The sequence below is a fragment of the Pteropus medius genome, unplaced genomic scaffold (genome assembly GCF_902729225.1).
Source record: "Pteropus medius unplaced genomic scaffold, Ma_sr-lr_union100, whole genome shotgun sequence".
In the NCBI taxonomy this organism is placed as follows: domain Eukaryota; kingdom Metazoa; phylum Chordata; class Mammalia; order Chiroptera; family Pteropodidae; genus Pteropus; species Pteropus medius.
The window spans coordinates 4,715,172-4,733,905 of NW_024350924.1; the positions used below are offsets into that span (position 1 = coordinate 4,715,172).

At 35.9% G+C, this 18,734-nt stretch overlaps 2 protein-coding genes and 1 long non-coding RNA gene across 3 annotated transcripts in view; 2 read left to right on the top strand and 1 right to left on the bottom strand.

Annotated features, from left to right (window-relative positions):
- Positions 1-14,056, bottom strand: part of ST7L (suppression of tumorigenicity 7 like) — a 126,480-nt gene extending 112,424 nt beyond the window's left edge. Inside the window, 6 exon segments of the mRNA XM_039841204.1 lie at positions 8-123; positions 2,921-2,975; positions 7,571-7,733; positions 11,877-11,941; positions 11,944-11,958; positions 13,703-14,056. Coding sequence (XP_039697138.1) covers positions 8-123; positions 2,921-2,975; positions 7,571-7,733; positions 11,877-11,941; positions 11,944-11,958; positions 13,703-13,907 — 619 coding nt within the window. The 5' untranslated portion in view covers positions 13,908-14,056.
- Positions 14,057-14,474: 418 nt separating this feature from the next.
- CAPZA1 (capping actin protein of muscle Z-line subunit alpha 1) overlaps positions 14,475-18,734 on the top strand; it is a 30,466-nt gene continuing 26,206 nt past the window's right edge. The window contains exon 1 of the mRNA XM_039841209.1: positions 14,475-14,668. Within this exon, the coding sequence (XP_039697143.1) occupies positions 14,630-14,668 (39 nt within the window). The 5' untranslated portion in view covers positions 14,475-14,629. The remainder of the gene's footprint in view (positions 14,669-18,734) is intronic.
- Positions 14,684-18,734, top strand: part of LOC120585039 (uncharacterized) — a 6,096-nt gene continuing 2,045 nt past the window's right edge. Inside the window, exon 1 of the long non-coding RNA XR_005648199.1 lies at positions 14,684-17,218. This is a non-coding gene — a long non-coding RNA (uncharacterized LOC120585039). The remainder of the gene's footprint in view (positions 17,219-18,734) is intronic.

The window sequence follows — 18,734 nt, forward strand, 5'->3', positions numbered from 1 at the left end:
CACATACCTGTGTCTGAAGGACGTAAAAAGTCTGTGTCACAGGTGAAAAAGGTCTGATGGTCCTGAGCTGACAAATTCATGTCATAGTATGTAAGTGGCTCTTTACCAGTCACCCAAGTGTATCTTTACCAAAACACAAGAAAATACGTAAATTGAATATGAGAAAGCATCTGTCTGCTACAACGGACACTTTAAAATATTCTGCAACAAATTCTATTCAGGATGTTTTAAAAGCTTACTGTAATCAGTAAAATAAGAGATAACCTATACACACTACTTAGAGTATAATAAAACATCAAAAACTAAAAGGGAAAATACTAGAATATTCAACAAACAGTGCTTCAAAATTGGATTTGAAGGGATAAAACAATTTGACTTAGATATATACCTTATTAAATATACCTCAATAAATTCTCAGTGGGTTAGAATTAAGTTAAGAAAAGTAAACCTACAAAGAAACTAGAAGAAAACACAAGTGGGTTTTTACTAGATGTCAAGATAGCAAAGGGCTTTCAAAGCATAAAAGCAAAGAGAAACTTTTTCAGATTTTACTAAATTAAAAATTTTAACTTTCATATCTCTCTGAGACTCACAATAATAACAGCAAATTAACAAGCCAGCTAATAAATACATTTTTTCAACAGTAAGTCATATGTATTGCATTGTGTGTTCACAGCCAATTGTTAGATTTCTTTCTGTCACCACATATTTGACCCTTAATAAATACATTTTTAAATTGTCCTATCTTATTAGTAATTAACAAATAGCGAATTAAAATAACTAATTTTTACTTTTCACCTATCAAATTGGTGAATAAATATATGTTGTCAAGGGTGAGGTGGGATGGGGACTATACTGCTGGTATAAATGTAAATTGGCATTTACATTTCTGTTTCCAAAAATCAATTAGGTAGATCGATTAGGTAGATCAATTAGGAGAGAGAGGTAATATCTATCAAGAGTCTTAAAATAGTCACACTTAGCTAAGAGATAGTATATGTAATTCCATTATACCATCCTCTCTACATTTTTACTTGTTTTTGAAATTTTCCATAATCAAAAAGAAGAAAAGATTTAAAAAAGAAAAAACACTGTTCACACCCTTTGATTCAGCAATCCCAGTGCTACAAATCAACCCTAAGGAAATAATCATAGATGTGGCTAAATATTTATATATAAAGATATCCCTCTAGTGGAAATGTTAACAGTGAAATATAATGTGTAACCCAGACAGGGGACCAGTTAGTAAAGTGGTACCTCTATGTAACAGAATATAGTACAACTATTGAAAATTATGTTTTTAAAGAAATTCATGGTTGAAGAAATTCTGTGGGAAATTCACACATTGTGTTAGAAAAAAGGAAGGTAAAACTACATACACATTTTTGATGTTCAAGTTTTGTTTCTATATACACATATAGGAGAGAGACTGAATGGAAATACTAATAGCAGTTATTAGTGATAGGAAAAAGTGATTTTTACTTTCTTTTTCATACATCTTTTTATTTTCTCATTTTCTACCATGAACATGCATACATTTTATAATCTGAAAAAAAAAACTTTAAAAACACATTATAAATGTTATTTATATATGTAATTAAAGACTTTAGGTTATTTAACAGTATGAGTTGCCTTGCTATTTAAAGTTTTTAGTTAGTTCGTGAGAAATTATGATGATGAAAAAAGGAAAAGCAAATTCTTGTTCACTTGGCAGTTTTGCTACACATTCAGAAACCATAAAAACTTATTTATTAACAATCTAAATTATTCTCAAAATGATTTAAAACAATTAAAAAATAGAATATACGATATCAAAAACCTAAACTAAAAGTAAATTTAAAAGATTCAGTAAAGTAAAAACAAGAATTGGGCCATAAAATAGAATCTGGATGAAGCTAACATATGAAATGCATACCAGAGTTCTATACATTTGGTAAGGGTTGGCTACAATATGACTCTAAGCTTTGATTATCAACCATTATCAGTACAATTTAGACTTTTACATTAAGACAAAACTAATCATTCAAAAAGAATCATAAGTGTTCCCAATACTAAGATAGAAATTCCTCTTTAAGATCTTTATGAAGTGGACACTGCATAATATAATATGGAATAACCTAAAAACTTTTCAATTAACACAGTGAGAAGTTCAAGGACTTGTTCCATGTATTCCTTAATACAGGCTAATGTCATCTCTCATAGAAGCCTAGCTTTCACTTCCTGTAATTGACTGCCCTACACAATCAAGTCCTTAAACACACGGATTATTGCTTACTCATTTTGCATCCCTCATCATTTTACATAGTGCCCATATATAGTGGACGCATGTTTCTTATTTAATGGATTAAAAAACATGCCGAGTCTACCTACAAGTAAAACATAGCCCTTCTCAAAATAAAAGTAAAATATCTTTGATTATAAGTTTCAAAAGATGTTTTGTCATTTAGAATAAAAACCAGAAGAGAAATGGATACAGTACAGTAGATAGGAAATAGCTATATAAAACACAATATAAAAATACTATACCCTGTACTGTTGTACAAATGAAGGTCATATTCACATTCAGATTTATATTTTCTAGTGAATCTTCAAGTAAATTTTGAAATTGAGCACACAGGCACAGAAATACACTGATATTTGTAATTTTTTCTTAATCTCATGAATTCTTTGAAAAGGCTTCCATAAACCAGGGGCCAAATGTACATTCATTATGTATCATGAACATATGGTTTGAAGCAATGTTTCTCATGATTATAAAAGTCAAGATGCTGCCAACTAAACTTTGGACTAATCATTTTATCTTATTATATATCAGTACCTCCAACTAGAAGAGCTGTGCAATATTTATAAAAACAAATGTTTCCATGACACTTTTACTCTGAAACCAATGCCATAATCATACAGAAAGCAAATGTAATACCTCCTATATTCTGCTCCTCTGAAAAGGTTTAGAGGGTTTCTCCATACCTTGCATTCTAAAAAAAAAAAAAAAACAAAGGCAAAAGGGGAAGAAATGAGACAAGTTAATCAAATCCAGTTAAATCTTAATTTCATCAACATTTATTGTACAGTCACTGTATGCTAAGTACAGTACTTAACCACAGATAGCACAAAGATAAATAAGACATGGATCACCCCTGCTGTCATGAGGCATACTGTTAAATCTAGTCATTCTCTTATTTCTGTCTTCAAAGCATTTGGTTCATAATTCAATTATAGCACTTAATATATTACAATGTGATTATCTGTTTGGTTTTCAGTTTCTCCCTTTTAAATATAAGTTCTTAACTTTGTTCAATTTTCTACATTTTCCTGGAGCCTAGCACAGTATTTGGAACTAACTTATTTAAATGAATAAATGTAGCATGAGAATTATGTAAACTACCACCTAAACTGTGTTTTATTCCCAGAGAAAAACAGGAAGTGACTAATTTTGCTCTGGAGAAATTAGGGAAGGCTTTAGAAAGGTGACATTTGAACTGATATTGAATCACTATAAAAGTTGAGCAGAAGGTTGCCAATAAAGAAGCAAAGTATCATAAAACCACACAACACAGTTAGACTAGAGCATAGGGCAGGTGGCGAGAGGGCAAGCTGTAAACGAGACTAGAAAATAGGATGGAGGAAATTGATGAAGGAGCTTATCTACCACGTAGAGTTTAGATATTTTCCTTCATCAATCAGAAGTTACCAAAGGTTTATCACCAGAAAAATAACAAATATCAGATCTTTGTTTAGATTAGCAATTCTCAAAGTATGATTCATAGAACTGCAAAGTAACAAATCTTTTCATAATAAATGCTAAGACATTATTTGCCTTTTTAACTGTGTTGACTTGACCTCAACCCTGAGAGTGAGAGCTTCCTTAAATTTTGTGTCCCAGGCACCTGACTTGCTTCACCCTGGTTCCAGTCCTGCAAAGTTGAGCCGATGGTGCAAAATCAATGGTGTGTAAAAGTGCTAGTACTTTAGCATGAGTCAAGGCAGTGACACCAAATTGTACAAGTCATCACCATATTCGTTAGCTCCTTACCCCAATCAACAAGGCAATACCAAGTATGACGATTGTCACCAGTATAAATAATTGTTTTTTGAGTTGAACTGGCCTTTTTTTTTTAATTCATGGAATATCATTTTTATTTGAAAGAGCCACCAAGAGGAAAACTTATAGTTATTACATGAATACCTGGCAGACATTTTCTCAAAGATGAACAAAGTGGGTCTGCCAACTTCACGGAAGAAAAAACAGTATTGCTGCCAATGATAAAATTGGAGCTTTTGGGTAAATATTAGAATTTTGAAAAACCTGTATCTGCTACTGTGAGCCTGGCAATTTCCCAATATTCTTCTGTGAGATTGGTGGTATTAACAAATGTGATTTTTTAAAACCATGTAATAAAATGTGTCAACATCTAGAAGATATACATAACTCAGTGAACAAATGTTCTAAATAACAAATGTACAATGTTACAAAATTATGCATAAGTAAAAGACCCATTCAAAATGTAAGATATACCAATGGATTTTAATCTAACAGAGAGTGAAAAGTTCATTGGTATACTTCAGATTACACATTGCAACTAAACTTTAAGAAAGTACTTCTTAGAAAGTTTTGGTATAGTATCAAAAAAGAATATCCACAATTTTCTGAAAAAGTTATTAAAATACTCCTCCCTTTTCCAACCAAGTATGTGTACAACCGTATTTTCTTTATATACTTAAACCAAAACAATATATCACAAAAGACAATGTAGAAGCAGATATGAGACTAAGCTGTCTTCTATTAAGCTAGACATTGAAGAGATTTAAACAAATGTAAAACAATGACAGTATTCTGACTAAAATTATTTTTCAAAATAGCTCAGGCTGCCATAACAAAATACCACAGACTGGGTGGCTTAAACAATAGAAATTTATTTTCTTACAGCTCTGAGATCTGGAAAGTCTGAAATTAGGGTGCCAACATGGTCAGGTTCTGGTGAGAGCTCTTTATCTTGAAGATGGCTGCCTTCTCCCTGTGTCTTTACATGTCTCCTCAAGTGGTGGAGAGAGAAATTGATCTCTATTTTCTTTTTCTTATAAAGCTATCAGTCATATCAGATTAGGACCCCACCCTAAGAACCTCATTTAACCTTACTTACCTCCTAAAAGTGCTATCTCCAAATATAGTTACATGAGGGGTTAGGACTTTAACATATGAATTTGTAGGGCAGACATGGTTCAGTCCATAAAATTATGTTAACATGCAATGGGTTTATTGCTATTTTAAAATAATTAAGAAATATTTTTTAAAAGTTCTCTTTAATTTCTAATAAAATAAGTATTGAGGATATAATAAACATATAAACAAAAGCTCTTTACGGTCCTCATTTTTAAGAGTGTAAGGAATTCATGAATCGAAAAAGTTTTGAGAACCACTTTTCTACAAAGTAAGGAAAAGAATGTACTAAAAGGAGAAGTAACCAGTTAGAATACTATAGCAACAGTCTATATAAGAGATGTTGAGGGCCTAGATATAGGGCAATGAATGTTGAAATAAAAAAAGGTAGGATAGAGTCAAAATAATTTTCAAGAAGAATCAATAGAATATGATGGGGGGTCAGTTGTTTGGAGAAGGAAGGGGAAGTAAAAGAGATACAATCTGAAACAAATCATAAGTTTCTGGTATGGGAATTAGGTACCATTACCAGATTTCAATAGCAGGGAGGCTTATTGAAAGAAGATAATTAAGAAATTTCATTTTGAACAGAGTTCAGGGTGCTTAGGTCCATCACAGGTGGAGATTTCCAGCAAAGAGTTAGAAATGTGCGTCTAGAACTTAAAAGAGAGCTTGGGAGTAAAAAATTTTACATTGGTTCACCCAGCATATATGTCTGTGGAAGATAACATACAACAAGATACAGTTACCCAGAGAGAGAAAGCAGAACCTAAGAACTCTGACTCACTTTCAGGTCACTTCGAGTGTTTCTTCTGTGAAACATTTTGTGGCCCTCTTTCTAAGAATTCTAAGAATAACTAACTACTCTCTCTTTTCTGTTACCACAATATCTTCTATATACTCAACGTAAGTATTTTTATATTTTTTGCCACCACTTATTAATATGTCTATATCCTTTACCAAGCTGGAATGTTCTTAAGGTTATCTTCACTCTCATTATGCAATGGTATGCTCAATCTTACAACAGAAAATAAGATTATATAACGCATCACTGTTATAATTATTTATATACTGGACTCTGAGATTCTTCAGAACAGATCTATGTCATATTCATCTTAATATATCTCATTGTTAGGAGTTCTGTAATTATTTTATGAAAGGGGAGAGAAAGGAAAAGGAGAAAGAAAATTACCATTATTCCTTCCTGTACTCTTGAAGGCTGCCAATCCCATCCCTACTATTCCTGGTCAACATGCACTCATGCTTCAGGGCTCGGCTTAAATGGTACTTTCTCAGAGACTTTCCCTGACCATATCCAAAAAATGCCAGCAACTACACTCAGGTATTTTTCTGCTAAACCCTGTAAACCAGCAGTCCCCAACATTTTTGGCACCAGGGACCAGTGCTCCTATGAGAATCTAATTAATGCCTGATGATCTGAGGTAGAACTGAGGTGGTGATGTTAGCGCTGGGGAGCAGCTGCACATACAGATGAAGTTTCACTAGCTCGCCAGCCGTTCACCTCCTGCTGTGTGGCCTGGTTCCTAACAGGCCACAGACATGTACCGGTCTGTGGCCAGGAGGTTGGGGACCCCTGCTGTAAACTCTATATAACTATAGTTCATTATGTTTATTGAACAAATGAGACATATGGCAATCTATGGAATTAATTCATTTGTATTATTACTATATGATTATGACCTATACCAAATGAAATGAATAATTCAAAACTGTCATTTCTATTTGGCTTTGAAAATTTTGCTTTCCTAATTGCATATTAATAATATACTTTGTATTACTATAGAAGAAAAGTCAAAGTATGACAATGGAATATCCATAATGAATAACTGAGATTTCGATGTCTTTGTAAACGTATTGAGAATAAAAAGCATTTTTCCTAACTTTGCTCTCTTGGCAGAGATGGCTAATTGTCTCTGTTCTCTTGTTTATCTAACAGGACCCTTTGATTATTAGCTAGGCATATGTAGACTGAAAAAATGATTACAATTTCCAGCTTCCTTTACAGTTAGTTGTGGCCATGTGATGAAGGTCTGACCAGTAGGAAGCAAGCTGAAATAGTATGTAACACTTCTGGGAAGTGTCTTTGACTACTGTGGGGTGGGGTAGGGGGAAAGGGTGTCCTTCTGGCCTATTCTCCTTCCTGCTGATTGGAATGAGGATATGATAGCTGAAGCCAGAGCAACTGTCTTGGACCACAAGGAAAAACTGTATTTGGAGACAGCAGACTAACAAAATAGTAGTCTGGGTTTCTGATGATCTTTCTTCTTCCTGTTGCATGGATTACCTATATTTACATGAAAGCTAAACTTCTCTGTTGTGAGTTTTCTATCTCCCACAGCCAAATACAATCTTAACTAAACAGCTCTGAAAACACATTAGATAAGTAGTCACCTGACAAATTCTGTCTGCTGGTTTCACTTTCTCTGTTGCTGGAAGGAGAACCTGGCTCTGAAATGCTGCTTTCTGTTCCTCCCATCAATGGTCGCAAATGGCTTACAGATACTTGTTCAATAAAAGATGTGCCATGTTTATGGAAGTACCACCATTCAAATATCTGTGACAAACAGAAAACATCCTACACTTAAAAGAGAACTGATGAGCAGATATATGAGCTCAAATTAAAATATTATTTCAAGATGTCCCTGTTTAATTCAGCATTTTAAACGAGCTCTCCTTCCAAAAAATAAGCTAAACACAAGATTCTGCAATAACACATGCCAAGCAAAAGTGAAATAGCTTTTTCATAGTTTTGTAATGAAATTTAGACAAGCTTAGGCAAAACTAGAAGAAATACATCTGTAAATAAAGCATTAAAAAATAAAATGTTTATAAATAATCTAACCCTGTTATATTACATTGTCATTTTATTCCATCCATAGTATAAAGAAAAAAAACAAGTCTGAAAAAACTAGCATGGTGGATTAAGCACTAGACTAGGATTAGAATGCTCACATTTGATTCCCAATTCAGCTACATATTAGCTTTGGGCAAGTCACTTAACCTCTAACCTACCTCTCAGAGCCTCAATGTCCTATTAAATGTGGTTAACAAGAATTATAAGTGCCTTTTGAGCAATAAAGTATTATTCCAGTGTTTGCAAGTATTGTTAACATAGGTTAAGAGTCAGGTTGAACCACTTAAAAATCAGGATATTAGGAATATAGTCACTAATACTATGACAACTAAGTATAGTGTTAGATGGGTACTAGATTTATTGGAGTGATCATTTTGTAAATTATATACATGTCTAATCAATATAGTGTCCACCTGAAACTAATATAATATTATATGCCAACTGTAATTGAAAAAAATATTTTTAAAAAATCAAGATATTCATTTCTTTCTGCTTCTATAGTTTATCACTGTTTCAAAAAGAGGAATCAAAAGCAGCTCTGTGAACTAGCAGAATGTTTCATACTTTAGACACTCCAACCTTCTCGACTCTCTCCGCCTGGCTCCTTTGGGTTGCAGCTTAAATGACACATCCTCGGGGAACTTTTTCTGAACCATGGAACAGAAAGCTATGATATGTACTCCCATTGGATCCTGGGTTTTTCTTTCAGAATAATCTTTTCACTTGTACTAATTAAACAACTGATTTTGTTGCTATTCTTCAAGCTCCCAAGCATATTACCCCTACAGGAATAAGTAACAAACAGCACAGCTAGTTTCCTCATTTCCTTGAGATCTTTACTGAAGAATCACTATTTCAAAGAGGCCTTCACTTGCTTCCCTGTCTAAAATTTCAACCTTCTCCTCTAACATTTCATATGACTTTTTCTGCTTCATTTTTTTCCTTTAGCACTTATCACTAATAGTAAGAACATACTATTTGTTTTACTTATCTTTTATTACATATTGCTCTAGGACAGGGACTTTTTTGTTTTTACTGCTATAAGCCCAGTGCTTAGAAACAGTGTGTGGCACCTAGTAGGTATTCAATAAAAACTGTCAAATGAATTAATCAATGTCCATAATCGCCTTCTATACCAAATTCCATGAGGACAGAATCTGTGTTTGTCTGCTTACCATAGCATCCCCAACACCTAGAAGAGTGCCTCAGAGATGAAAGGACTTTATAATTTAAACCTGTTTGAATAACTAGTAACTAGTTTTCTATGTTTTGATTGTACAATAACTTTAATATCTTCCTCTTCTTATTTATAGAGCATTTCCCTTAAAAAAAATCAACTGACAGATTATCTTCCTGCCAAATTAATGGACAAATATATTATTTTATTTAAAGAATAAACAAACACAATCACAACTACCTAAAGGCCATCTCTCTCTCTCTCGCTCACACATACACACACACACACAATCTGTTTTCAAACCTTTAGAAATGTTATTGTTTGCTTCAGGAAACAATAGAACAAATATGTTACAATGGTGCCAAAAATATGTGGTCATTTTGCACTACATTGCAGCCCAATTACTCTATTGACTAGAGCATTTTCAGGACATTCCTAGGAAATCAAGGTGCAGACTTTATTCTATCAGGCCACTAATGTTTTATGCTCAATCTAGAACAGCTTCTCTTTCTGCTCACTTTTATTGAGTTAGCAGGCAGTTCACCACCACCAAATATGGCCCTAGTTTGGTTTCTACCATGTTTTACTAAGAAGTAGAATGAAACTTCTTTAAAACAACCAGAAGAAATCACACAAGCAGAAATTATTCACGTGACAGAAAAGACAAGATTTATATTGGATCATAGTCAGGGACAGTAATCACAAAGGCAACAATTACAAACTGTCCTTCACTATATGAAGTATAGGTAGTTGTTTATTAATATGTTATGAGTCTTTTTCAAGTTCAGAGTCAACTTTTTAACACAAATTAAATGAGCAATGATAATAATTACCAATATTTATTAAGCGTTGTGCTAAGTTTTTTACATGCATTATATCATTTAATCCTCACGACTGATTTTAGAGATGACACATAGTCTAGGTTTAAATAACTAGCTCTGGTTCACACCACCAGGACTTGGTAGAACTGGGGTTCTTACTCAGGTCTGCCTGATTTCAGAGTTTCTAGCCAATATACAGACTGCCTTCCAATCATTCTTTAGTATATATGTATAAGTAAGTGTGTGTGTGTGTACAAGTTTAACAATTCCAGGTGATAAAAGAAATTATAAACATAACCTTTGCTGATGAAAACTCATTAATATTACAAGAGTAATGACACAGTTTAACCTTTAAAATGTTTTCTATTGCCTAATTTAAAAAATTCGGTTTAAAAAAATAAGATGTATAATATATAAGTTTTCTCCCCTTATATATAAGGAGATTAAGACTCAGAGAATTTATGTGACTTGCCCAAAGTTATCTGCTAGTAAGTGGCAGAGTCAAGACTCAAAACAACATCTTCTAGTACTAAGACCAAGGCTTTTTCTACTACATCATTGTTCAAAGATAGTTTATTTTCTTTATTTAGACTTTTATATACTTTTGACTAAGTATGCTAAAATATGCTTAATTTTGAGTGGGTTTTATGAATCGATAAATATTGAGGCTTCTATTAACCCACAGTTTCATCCTGAATTCCTCAATAATATTTTTAAGTCAGGAGAAAAATCCCTTTCTTGTCTGGCATTTCACTTAAACAAAATGGTCAAGTATTAGTCATTATTAAAAAAAAGACAAAGCCTAAACACTCCAATACAAATGTCATTATTTCTACTATAGCTGGAGAGCACCACCTAGAGATAAGAAAAAAAAATACAGAAAAATTCCTTGGCCGTGTATGCCATAATACTTCCTAAGATTTTTATCTGTAGTATTTTTCTGAAGCTTACACTAGGAAACACTAGTTGCTAGGGATGATAATAAAGATTATAAAATTAAAAAAAAATTTTTTTTGAATTAAAAATGTTAGCTTGGTCAAATAAGACAAGAAAAAGCTGAATTAAAGTTAAACAGGTTTCTTTATTGTGGGACCTCTCAGAAAAATAGCCAAAATTCATTAAGTATTCCTCTGAGTTAGCTACCAGGTTGTTACAAGTTTTGCACACATTATCTTACTTAGTTCTCATAATCCTGTGAGGTAGATACTATTATTACCCCCAGTTTATACAGGAGGAAATTGGGGCACAGAAAATTAACTTGCTCTAAGTCATACCACTAAAGTGATGGTTAGCCTGACTCCAAATCCCCACTCTTAAACACTCCAGAGAAGATAACGGGCAGCCTGTATAGGCTTTAATCAAGACACAGATAAATTTTTAGTCTGCCCAATGTTGCCACATTAAACTATTGCAAGATTTTATATAAAAACTTGTGTACCCAGGTTCTCTTGAAATCGTTTGGAAAATTGTAAGATCTGGTAATAATAGTCTGTAAATCTACCTGGCAACAATAATCTTTAGCCCTTTCTAGAAGGAGCACTATGCATTGTCCAGTTTACTCAGTCCTCAAAGTAAATAAAGAATTCAGTTCTTGTACTCTGCCCATGTCGCTTATTTTTGTTACCATGTTGAGCCCTGCAGGCATTTAGTCGCAACCTACCTCCCAATCTCCTACAATAATTTATACACAAATGAATACTGTCAATTTCTAAAAGTGGAGAGAGAGGCAGTGTTTTTTCAAACGTTGAACACATCATCTACAAGTATCTATAATTATTGCAACTATGTAAAGAGAGTTGATCTTTAGATAAATACCAAAGCATGAAAATAATGGAAACTACTTACAAATATTAGTCCTGATATCAAAGAAGATGTCCCTGTAAGTGCCACATAGAATTTGGGTGTCATGAATTTAAAAATAGTGTCACTGCCAAAAAGAAAAAAAAAAAATCAAAGTTTAAAAATGCAAATTCAAAATACTCAAGTTACAAATACACAGGTGTGTTTAATAAGAGTAGAAGAACATAAGTGCATTAACATCTATTACTAGATTCATTTAAGTTGTAATTTTTTAAAAACTACTTTAAAGTCCCATTGTATCATATCTTAAAAATGCCTTTGCACATGTAAGGGTAAGATTTTAGAAAGCTGATTTGTTAAATAAGCAAGTCAAAATGAGATAATTTAGTTTGCCTTGAGAATAAAACTAATAATTTATAAATCCTAATTTAGATAAGAACTTTTGCAAATCTATAAGGATAAGCCAAACATTCTGTTACAAAGAGTTAACAAAGCTCCCTAATTATTTTGGTGGGACACAAACCAGAGGTTCAAATTAGAGAGAAGGAAACAATGTATTTGGTAGTCAGCTAGAGAGGGAAAATAGCCCAAAGAGAACAGCAACAGAGACCACCCCTCTCCAGTGCACCTGACTGGCCAAAACCCTGGACCAGATTGTTCGCTTCAAATAATTTTCATAAATATTTGGGGTTTTAGAAAGAAATAAAAATGTATTATAGTCAACTACTCTCATCTAAAAGGTGAATCTACTTAACACAGAGAAAAATGATAAACTCAATGAATTTCATTTCACTGAGTATAAAAACCACTAGTAAGCACTTCATACCGTTACAGACACCAAATTAACTCAGTCTAGAAGGCCAGTTTATTTAGCTTGTTTAGTGTGTAAGTTATATCTGAATTTACATATTACTATGTTCTAAAAAGCACAAAATATTTTGGAATACGACGTCACGGTCTTTCAGGTTATCTCATGGAATAGAAAAGGAGACATTTGCCTTTTCTTGGTGCAGAAAAATAAACCACAATACTGTCACAGTCATCACATAACAGAAATACTTCCATCTTATTTTGAGGTTGCTGTTCAGAGCCTGAAATATTGTAATGACATGGTAAAAGGCCCTGGCTTCCATCCACTTTGTCCTGGATACAGCTAAAGGGTAGTGTTTGCAGAACCCACGGGCATCATCACTTCTCACGTGTCTTTGCATTTCGGCCCAGACTACAGAGCAAACTCTCTTCAAATGTTCAAAGAACCAAGGAAAGAACCCACTGCTGTTTATGGCTCTCTACTTCCTGTACTTTTTTATTACTCAAGGTAATAAACAAAGACAAAAATATGAGAAAAAGTGTGTCTTGATAGAACTATTTTAAAACATGAGAATGGTTGGCTGAGAACATGGCATTTTTTCTTTTAGATCTAGGAATACGCAAGCGCTCGTCTTTGTCGTCTCGGGTGTGGGTATTGAGCTGAGCCGCGGGGTCTCAAAGGAATGATTTTTCAAGGGATCCTACCAACGGAGGGGGTGTATATAAATTCTTTATCCAAGTCTGAAAATGCTCTCGTCAGTCCTACCACCTGAAGCTTACAGCTTATCGGGTGGCTTTTCCTTGGGTAAACGAGGACCAGGCAGAGAGGGCGGATCTTAAGAGCTCTAGGGAGGAGCCCGTAGCTGCAGCTCGGGTTTGACAGTCAGCTGCGGAGTTGCGGCCCAAGGGGGGTGGAGAGGAGAAGGGGACCCCACTTGGTCGCGCACCACCGACTCATTCTCTCAGACCCTCCAGTGACTACTGAGTCTCCGCTCTTTGGCCCTTGCCCCGGCACCTCTCCTGGCTCCCCACCCGTCCCCGGGGAGGTCTGGGCCTCTCACCCGCTGCCAAATTCTCACACAGCCTCAGCGGGACCCTCAGAGCGTAAAGCAGCCCCAGCCCCGCCACGAACCACAGCGAGGCCCCAGTCCCCGCCAGCCCGGCCCGCAGCCGTTCCCTCCAGCCCAGTGGCGGGCTCAGGCCAGAGACAGGTGCTGGAGAAGCCGCAGCAGTCGCTGCTTCACTCAAGCCGTCACCGTCCGCCATCTTGCCGCTCCCTCAGGCTCTGGGAGCTGGGAGGGGGGAGAAGGGCAGGAAACCGGGAGTCGGGAATCCTGGGATTGTGGCGGACCCGAAGTCGGCCTCTGTGAAGGCTGAGTCCCAGGGAACGAAGACCGATATTTGTAAGGTGGAGCGCCCCAGGACTGGGGCTACCTATTCCTTCGAAAGGGCTGGAAGGGGCAGACAGCGGCACCTATTCTGGAGGAACTGGACTGAGATGTGCCCCCGGAGTGAAGTGGTTTTGCTTCCATACAAGTGAGGGTCACCTTTAACCCCACCCCCATTCCTGTGGTTGGAAAAGCTACTGACCGAGCAGGGGCACTGCAGCCCTTAGCCTTTTGGACTCGGCTGCCATGGAAATCACTGGTACTGGGAAAACCTATAGGAGTAGCAATCGCTGTTTAGTCGGATGGAGCTCGGGCGCCAAGAACAGTCGAAACACTCCCGCGTCCCATAGCTGAATGGGGGAATGAATGAAACTCAGGGCGAAAGCTAACGGACTTAAAAGTCGTTTAAGACAAAGCGCACTCCCTGGGGCGCTGGCGCTCAGAGCCATCCCCCGCTACTCCCGCCCGTAACTGACATGGCGCCTTCTCGGTCGGCGTTTCCGGGCGGGTCCTTCCGACGGCCCCCGCGGTGATTCCATCACTCGGCTTCCTTCCCGGCCTGCCTCGCGCCGGGGCCGGGCTGGGCCAGAGCTGCCCAAGATGGCCGACTTCGAGGATCGGGTGTCGGATGAGGAGAAGGTAAGGGGTCCGCCTCTCTCTCTCACCTCCTTCCGCCAAAGGGAACAGGGGCCCGACCCTGCTGCAGTGGGAACCCTGGAAGTGTCCCCCAGGAGAAAGAAGCTTCTTAGCCTGTGCTGGCAGACGCTCTCCGCAGTTGGGACGCTTTCCTTTTGAGGGGCTTTTCTCGGGCTCACGGTGGCCCCTGTTCCCCATTCTTCAACTCTCTTTTCCTTCGGGGCCTGAGGCACAGCCCAGTGGCTTTCCTGAAAGAGAGGAGACTTGCCTTATTAAATCTTGACTATGGACTCTTCACTGTAATTAAGAGAGGAGGCGATGGTGATGTCGCGACGTATCAAGAAGCAGTTATTTTACCGCCTTTAGCTGTTAGGGCTCACCTCATCCCCCCTCCCCCATTTTTAGATATGATTGAGGCTAGTTTAGGGCGAGTCACTTCCTGGTCAGAGTGGCCTCTTAACTTCCTTTTTGCTCCTCCTTCCCCAGGAAGTGATTTTGCTGTCACGACTCCTCGACAGGGAGAGGTCCCCATGTGTTATCCGTCTCTGGACACATCCACCCTCTTTTCTGACTTATAGGCTGAACTAATTCACAGTAATGTGTAAGCTTCAGGACATTTGATTCAGAGTTTGAGCACCACTCTTTCCTGTAGACACTCCCTTGATTGTATGTGTGTGTACATAGGGCTCTCGCGGTGGCTCCATCCCTGGTGTCTTACATCCTCTTAACGATTATTTTTGAAAAATAGTTTTCGATTTCTTGTTAAATCAAGAATAACCAACAGATTTTTTAAACACTCCATAAGGGTTTTGTATAGCGCAAAAACCTCACGTTAACACATTCAAGTCTGGACAAAGCATCGTGCCTTTGATGCTCCACTGGGGTGTCTTTGATTATATTGAATTTGTCATCGTATTATGTGTGTATTTATTTTTTTCAAAAGCATTTTAACTAGAAAAGCATATTCTGTTAGTTGGGTAACTTTTTTTCTAACAACTGCACTCAACAATTTGTCAGGCTTTTCCTTAACTACATGACTTTAGGGCCTGTAGAAATTAGAATGATTTCACTAGGTGACTCGCTAAAGGACAAGAATTATGTCTTTTGTTTCCCACAGTGGCACATTACAAAGTGTGCACCTTTGAGTGCTCTATAAACGTATCTGGGCGCTTTCTTTTTCAATAAAAGAGATTGGGATGATAGAGGAGGCTAGATAACGATCTAGCAGTCCTTTGTACAGAATTTGGTATATTATACTCAAATATGGCATGGTATTTTGAAATGCTGAAGAATGTGCAAAACTCTCAAAAGCTGCTGAACAACACTTTAGCGTTAAATTTTCTGTTTCTTGGAAGTTCTCATAAATGTGTAAGTCTGCGGGGGGGAGGCATCTTGTATCTGAACTTATGCTGGAGAGAAAGCTGTGATAAATGCTTATTTTAAGACAAATAGACTCAGGTGAAATTAAATTACAGTGAAAATCATGATATAACAAAACATTTGTTAGCCCAACTGATGGTTCACTTATTTTAAGCAAAAATATTAGCAAAAATTATAATAAAATTTCACTAAGTATTTAAATAATAATAAACTTTGAAGTTTATTGTGCCCCAGCAGTACTACATTTACTAGTGCTGTTGGGTTGTTGATTTTGACACTGGGTTAGACTGTCTTATTATTTAAACTTGGGAAAATATATACATATTTTGAAATGCAAATTAGGATGTTTTTGGATATTGACAGTGTTTAATAATAACATTAATAGTCTTGATTTTAAAATAGCAGGTCTGTGACCAGATTCTTCTTATCTCCCAGCATACCTCTTTTGTTGCTTAATTTTAAAAATGACAGCCAGCAAATCAAAATTAAGATAAATCCACTGCCATAAAATGTTGATGAGTTTCATGTTCGGTAAACAGTTTTTTAAATTAACCACACTGTCTTCATTAGTATGGATAGTTAAGAATAACTGATATACAGTAACTGTCTCGTAATAAATCCATATGATTACTAAGATTTTATTAGATTCTTATTCTCAAAGAGATCAAACTGATCTGTAAGTACAAAGGAAGGGGTTTGACTTGTAAGATTTCTTCAGTTCTCTTTCAGCTGCTTACTTACCTACCTTGCCCCATTTTCCTCCAGGCTTCTGATTCCTTTTAAGGAATCCAAAAATTAAGGAAGTATTTGTCCAACAAGACTGAGTATCTTAGCATTCATAAACAATAAGTAACCTTTAAATGAGATTTTTGTCTTGTAAAATTTTCACAACCAAGGTACATTACAAACAAATTTTTGAAAACAAGATATTTTCAGCCTTAATTTGTATTGATTCTTCTTTAAAGAAACTCTAAAGTTTCCATTTTTTTCTCTTTTTAACTAAGACCTCAACTGCATTTCATTTTGGGTGTTTTAAAAGCATATATGTCATGATGCCAAATATATTTTAATACTGCTTTTCGTCTTTGTTACATTTTCTGAAAGCAGTGAACCCAGAGGTAAACTTGGTGATGATGGGCTCTGATTTCCTTGCAAGTATTTCTCTAAAAGCTGGTAAGATCAACCATTCTCATAACTAACTGCTGAATTTTTTGACACTTTATAAAGAGGAAGTTGGGTTTTATAACATATGTGTTGTTACCTGAAATGGTCATGGTGAGCTGCCTAAATAAAACAGGAAGTCGAAAGTGTAATAACTTGCAGAAATAAATGTTTTTAGTCTTATCCTGGAGTTCAGTTTCTGAGAATGAGTTCTACTCTTCTTAGACTCTTCAGTTACTTGGTTCCAAATGCTTAACAAGACCAAAATGGCTAGATACCATAATTAGGAAACTTAAAATATGAGATGAACTACATGTTTGGGGTTTTTGCACTGTCTGTTTCCTTTATTTCATGATCCAGCATTTTTAAAACAAATGCAGAGAAAATATTAAGGCTGAAAAGAAGGGAGCTTAGCATATTTTTTCCCTTCATCTAACTAGTGGAATATTTGTGTATAACCTCAAAAATACCATAACTAAAAAAATAGATCTATATGCTTTAAGTTTAGACAGTGATATTTTTAAGGTACTTTTTGAGTAACAGGTTTATCAAAATTATTTAGGGGAGATATGGAAAATGTTGTATATGAATACAAAAGGGCCCTGTTAGAACTCATGAAAAATACTTACACTTTTAAACTGGATTTCCTTTGATTTTGTATTACCTCCTTAATTTACCAGATGAGTTGTTACCTTTATAGGATGAAGTAAGCCCATAATTTTATTTGTCATGGGTATTTTCTAACAAGTCATCAGTTAGTATTAACACAGATATTCTATTATCTTTCCTTTTTTCAGTGAGCTGTGCTGAGTAGTATTTATATAATCCGTTACAAAATTCTTGGACAGGAGCATTAAGCCTCAGCAGGTACAAACTCAGATGCCCAATCTTTGGTTGAGAGTATACATTTATTACAATTTCTTCCAGAACATCTAGCTATTTTATTAGAACCAGCCTTAATGCTAAGCAGAGTAGTATAATTTGTCAGGAAATTCAAACCTCAGGTTTGTCTGATTCTGAAGCCATGCTTTTTTCACTACACATTTTTCCACATAGTCATGAATGAAAAACACAGAATAGAGGTATCCATTTAATGAATTATAAATGAGGTATTATGATATAGAGGGAAAGAATGATTCTGAGTGTTTGGAGATTTGACCTCTCCCTGCTGTGCTTTTAGCCACCAGTTCAATTTTAGAAAAATCACTTAACGTCTGTGGGCTTCAGTTTTCTTCTAAAATAGGAAGGTAAAGGGAATTGCATCAAACTCACCGAAAAAAGTTTATTGAACTTTTTCAAACTCTAATTTTAAAAATCAGTTTTAAAAATCAAAACATTAAAATGTTCCCAGAGTTTCTGTCTTTGTCTGCTTTTGCACATTTGTCCTGATGACAAACGGAATTCATTGGTAACTGAAATCAATCCTGGCATCGGACCACGTACATATTATAGGCACAACCTGTTTCTGTGAAACAGACCAATCACACCTTCATTCATTCTCATATCTCCCCAGCTCATACTCCCTCAT